This window comes from Rousettus aegyptiacus, unplaced genomic scaffold (assembly GCF_014176215.1).
Source record: "Rousettus aegyptiacus isolate mRouAeg1 unplaced genomic scaffold, mRouAeg1.p scaffold_m13_p_5, whole genome shotgun sequence".
NCBI classification, from domain to species: domain Eukaryota; kingdom Metazoa; phylum Chordata; class Mammalia; order Chiroptera; family Pteropodidae; genus Rousettus; species Rousettus aegyptiacus.
The window spans coordinates 64,149,956-64,155,451 of NW_023416308.1; the positions used below are offsets into that span (position 1 = coordinate 64,149,956).

The following is a 5,496-nucleotide window of genomic DNA, read 5'->3' on the forward strand; positions in this document are numbered from 1 at the left end:
ATTTGGAAAAATTAAGACCTCCACAAAACAGGGGTTCCTATTTATGCAGGAGAAAAAGGAGCAAGAGGTGGGTAGAATCAGTGAGAAAGCCACGAGGTTCTCTACAGATCTTCAGGGCTCTCCTAGTCTTGGCTTCCGTTTGTATCACAGGTGCTATCAAGCTTGTTCTGCTCCAGGCACAGTGTTACTGAGTCACAATCTGAATCAAATTTTGCTTAGACTTTTGTGTCTCCAGGGCAGAGAAATAAACTCCTGATTTTCTTCCCTCAGAAAAATGGATTCAGGCATCTCACAAGCCTTCCAAAAAGAACTCCCCTGTCTCATCTGCCTGAACTACTTTATAGACCCAGTCACCATGGGCTGTGGGCACAGCTTCTGTTGATCGTGTCTCTGTGTTTCCTGGGAGGAAACTGGGAGCCCTGCTCAATGTCCTCTATGCAGACAAACATCACAGCAGACAAATTCAAGATCAATGTTATTCTGCAGAATCTGGTGTCCATACCAGAAAAGCCAGTCTCCGGCAATTCCTTGGCTCTGGGGAAAATGTATGTGGGCCACACCAGGAGACAAAGCGGATCTTCTGTGAAGACGAAGGGTGCCTGCTCTGTTCGCACTACTCTAGCTCTCAGGAGCACGAGGCTCACAGACGCTGCTCCTTTGAAGAGGCAGTGGAGGAATCCCGAGTGAGTGATGCACTTTGAAAGCTGGGGGATAGAAGAGTAAATATGGAGATGATAAGGATTCGAGGATCATGATGATGATTAAATCCTCTCTTTACTCAATGCCAGTTAAAATGACCAAGCTGTGAAGAAAATAGAAATCTCTATGGCACACATATTTACTGACACTGGACAAAGAAGCATGATAAAGTACATTGTAATTAGCAGTATAAGCATCACTAGTTCCAAGTTCTGATGCAAGATGCTGCACTATCTGAAAAGCAGCCATGCTAAATAAAATTCTGATGAGTTTTCATAGACAAAGGACAACATTATATTGTGTGGTTTTACCACCTGAAATCTCCTAAATTTGATCATTAGTGCGGGCAAATAGGTTAATGTGATGAACTTTCCATGCTTCCTAAAGTATTTTTTATCTAACATTCATCATTTGGGGTCTGAAACCTAAATCTATTTGGTTCTCTGATACTGAAATTTATTTTTCAGGAGAAGCTGTCAAACCAAATGACATCATTGTGGGAGAAGATCCAGGAAATCCAAAGAAATCTCGATAAAGACGGCAAGATATCTGACCATTGGATGGTAAGTCTGAAAGCATATTTCTTCTGAATCAGGTTGACACAGAGGGCAGGAAAAAAGGCCATGAGGATGGACATCAGTTTGAGGGCAAGTGGTAAGAATTTCAGGGAGATCTTTTCCGATGGCTTCTAATCCTGACAGTGAAATGTGACACTGCTGCTAAGAGGGCGAGGTCAGGCTGTGGAGTGAGGAGGTTTGACCCTGGAGATGAATTGACTAACACAGAGGTCAGAAGAGTTCATATAATGATTAATCAATTATAAATTTCGATCGCTTGTATGCGTGAAAGAAACGATCGATGAGGCACTTTTCTTTAGTTGTTTCGGAAACTCATGAAGTGGGTAAAAGTGGTTTGAGAGGACAGGATTGGTTTTGGGTATAGTTAAAAATAATGGAAAATGAAAGAAGGGCAAGTATGTATGAGAAATCAGTTTGTGGTTTCTGACAAGTGGGAGGACCCGAGTTTAAAATGTAGGTAGCTTACTGGCAGAGAATATGAAGCAGTGCACTAGATTTTTTAAGCAGGGGAGGCTGGGTTGGCCTGAGTATGTGATCTAAGAAATCCATCTCCCTGCAGTATTATGTGTATTGACATGAAGGCATCACCAGGGCTGCTTATCAGATACAGCCTCAGGTTCTCCACGAGGAAGGAAAATATTTAAAGAGTCTTAAAGAGGAAGGCCTCAAAACGTTTAAGCGACTTGAGAAGCGTAAAGCTGAAATGATTGCAAAGAAGATACACCTGAGAGAACATATGAGGTGCCCATGGACGTGTGCCATAAACCTGATGTAGAGCTGCTGCAGGTAGAAATTGAGCATGCGCCCGGAAATATTTTGTTACTGGGATCCCCTGGATTTTCATTATTTCATAGCACAATATATTTCTTCATCTCCCACATCTATGGTTGGGAGGGTGGGTCTGTCTCATATGAAAATGATAATAGACAAACTGATCAATATAGACAATGATATAGACAACTCCTGATTTAACCACGACAAACGAGCTTAATGGAAGTGTGATTATGGATATTCCCAAGGGAATGTTTTCCATCCTCAATCAACTTATGCCATTTGTTTCCCTAAACACCAGAAAGGAAGAACTTTTTCATGCACATTCAATTTTGGTGCACGATTGAGCCAATGGAGACATTTGGTAAAAACTGCATAATGCCTTCTTCTGTTGGGCTGTCCTTGGTTTCATTTGCTATTTATGTGGGGCGTGCTCTAAGCCTTAGAATCAGACAACTTTGCAGGGAGCCGAGGGTGGCAGCACTACCTTCTCCTCTCTTTCTCTCTTCACAGTCACAGTTCTGAATTCATCAAGACTTTAGATTCTGACAATATGTCGTGCTGGGTCTATCTTTAGGGATGAGTAATACTTTTTTGAACTTCCCTAACCCCGGGACTGGTTGGCAGAATACCCTGTTTCAGAAGAAATCTAAACTTCTCTTTTCTCTCTTGACAGGAATTAGGAGACAAACTGAGAAGGTGAGTTTGGTGTTTAATGCTAACTGGGGCTCATGAGTGTTGCGAAAGAGATCAAGCTACTTCTAACAAAGTGAAGAGAGAATGTCTCAGATTACTCTCAATTATTTGTGCACATCTATTTGCATGTTTTGCTGAATCTGGTTTCCTGTTCCCTTGATCAGAAGTTAGCTTTTTTCTCTTTTGTGGCTGAGGAAGGTATGTGTTGTCAGGCTCAATGCAGACATTTCTAGATGACTAGTCATTTATAAGTTTAGATTTTAAAATCAATAATAAGTAGTAGTGCAAGAACTATATTCCCAGGCATTAAGTGAAAGAGGAAGGTATCTCTGAGAAATGGGGATGGAAGTAGGCAAAGTGAGGGAGATTCCCTAAAAATGGCACAATCCTATCCCACGATTGAGGAGAAAGGGATTTTGATGAAGAATGTTCAGTTAGATGAAGGCTTTTCTTAAATACTGTGTTGAGAAGTCTTGGGCACCAGAAAAATTAAACATATCTTCCTCCCAACAGGAGCGAACAGGTGCGGCTGCACATGCCTCAGCTTCTACATCCAGAGCTCCCTGCATGGCCCATTACTGGACTGATAGACAGGCTACCGAGGTGAGTGTGGCCCCATTGTTGGGACCACCTGTCAGGGTCCTTCAGCAATGAGTCTTGATGAGTGATAGAAGCATGCATAGTCCTACTTAGTCAAAAAAGTCACTGTAATTTGGAAAAGAAAATGAAAGCTGGTATAAGGATAGGTGTGACTTAGGTCTTATCAATTACTTGTAAATTTGATAATTTATTTATATAATGAGATAAAGAACATGCTCCAAAAAAGGGCTTTTAAGCCCTAAAACTATTATCACATAAAATGTCAGTTGTTCACTGAGTCACAGAAAACTGGATATTAATGCAAGACATTCCAATTTCAGATAAGGCCTGTGAATTAGATTTTAAAAGTCCTTTTGCTTTAAACTTTCTTAGTAACTGAATTTATAATGTGTTTCAATGGTTGTGATCAGAAAAATATAAAAACATAAACAAATAAATGCAGAAACCAAGAATTTATGAACAACAATAAAGTGAGTTGGAGGTCGATGAGGCCATATATAGAGCTCCATGGTAAGCCTAAACCTGGAGCATTAATCTAACAGAAGGAGGAAGACTAAGCCTCCAGATGGAACCAGTAATCAAAGGCAGACTATTTTTAGTAGGCAACCACTTCTAAGAAAGTACCTTTAAGGTTTTTGTTTTTGTTTTTGTTTTCAATGTTGATTTGTTTACTTAACTGGATTGTTATGACCTGGTAAAGTGATCACTGTTTATTCGGTCTAACTGTAATTCTTTCTGAGAAGGGGCAGTGGAGGGAAATTATATTGCTATGGACTCCGAGGCACTGCACAAGCGTCCAACTTTTCAGGTGTCAAGAAAATAACCACCTGGAAGTAGACATGACCTCCCTGTACATTATGATCTTTGAATTTTTAAGAAGTTTTTCCCATTGAAATTAAGTATCTGTTTCTTCAGGAGATATGCTGGCTTCATTGAATTCAATATTTTTCGTTCAGAACTGCCCTTCTAATGTTGGAATTTTTTTTGTTTTTTTTTTCTGTTAAGATTCTAGGGAGATGTGCTTTCTCATAGGCAAGTTTATTTTTAACATTGATTTTGACTGGAATACTCTTTTCTCTTCACAGTGGAAATTTTCTTCACTAATGAAATAACCAATCACAACATCACACTGTCTGATGACGTGAGAAGTCTGAGGTTTATGCGTGGCTTTCTCTGTGCTGCTCTGGATCCTGGAACGTCTCATTGTTTTGCTGCATGGGGGGCTAGGTCTTCACCTCTGGCAAACATTATTGGGAAGTCCTGTGGACAGGTCTTGGGACTGGGCCGTAGGGGTCTGTAAGGAGTCCTGGCTAAGGAAGAATGAATGGCACACTGATTGAATCTCATGACACATTTCTTCTTTTATGCGTGAAGGAGAATAATGGATACACTCTCTGGACCACCACCTGGATGACTTGTCAGTACATAGAGAAACCTCTTGGTAGGGTTGGTGTGTTCTTTGATGTTGACAATGGAAGTGTGAGTTTTGTGGATGTTGCAAAGCGGTCTCTCATTTGGACATACCCCAATGGCACATTCAGTTTCCCTGTCAGGCCTTTCACTACCTCTGACCACAATGAAGAGAGCTAAGTGAGGAACCTGACTGTTATTGGAGGGGTCACTTCTCAGTCGAAGCAAACCAACAAACTCTACTTTCTTTTAAGCCTTTTCCACTTTAATTAACTTTGTTTTCTGTTATTAAATATAAAGATACTACAAATATTTGTTTTTACATTAAAAGCATTTCTTTTACACATTGTTTAGACTATATGTTGTGATTACTTACCTGTTCTCTGAGCTTGGTGGGAATATAAAATTATGCATGTGGGATTCTAACTTAAAGGTCTATCTAATTCAGGAACACAGAACTCCAATCATAGACAGACCTGGTTATCTATATTGCCCATGTCAGTCTTAAAGTGCCTCCTTCCTTCTCTTGATCTAGTCTATTCTACACATCGATTCACCTTCCAGGGAAAAAATGAATTGACAGGGAAATCTCCATTGAGCCTAAGGATTAGGGTAGGCCTATATTACATTGTGGTCTCCAACTACCTGGTCTCTTCATTTATAATAGTGTATATTGCTTGCATAATATAAAGTATCTTTGCAAATTACATTTCTGAAAGGAAGAAATTTTGAAATACATATG

At 40.1% G+C, this 5,496-nt stretch overlaps 1 protein-coding gene across 1 annotated transcript; it reads left to right on the forward strand.

Annotated features, from left to right (window-relative positions):
- Nucleotides 1-274: 274 nt before the first annotated feature.
- Nucleotides 275-4,934, forward strand: LOC107514948 (tripartite motif-containing protein 43). The gene is given in 12 exon segments (XM_016153176.2): nt 275-455; nt 458-499; nt 502-683; nt 1,167-1,262; nt 1,882-2,008; nt 2,011-2,063; nt 2,725-2,747; nt 3,258-3,348; nt 4,423-4,570; nt 4,573-4,602; nt 4,605-4,663; nt 4,665-4,934. Coding segments are annotated over 12 exon segments (1,302 nt in total).
- The last annotated feature ends 562 nt before the right edge of the window (nt 4,935-5,496 follow it).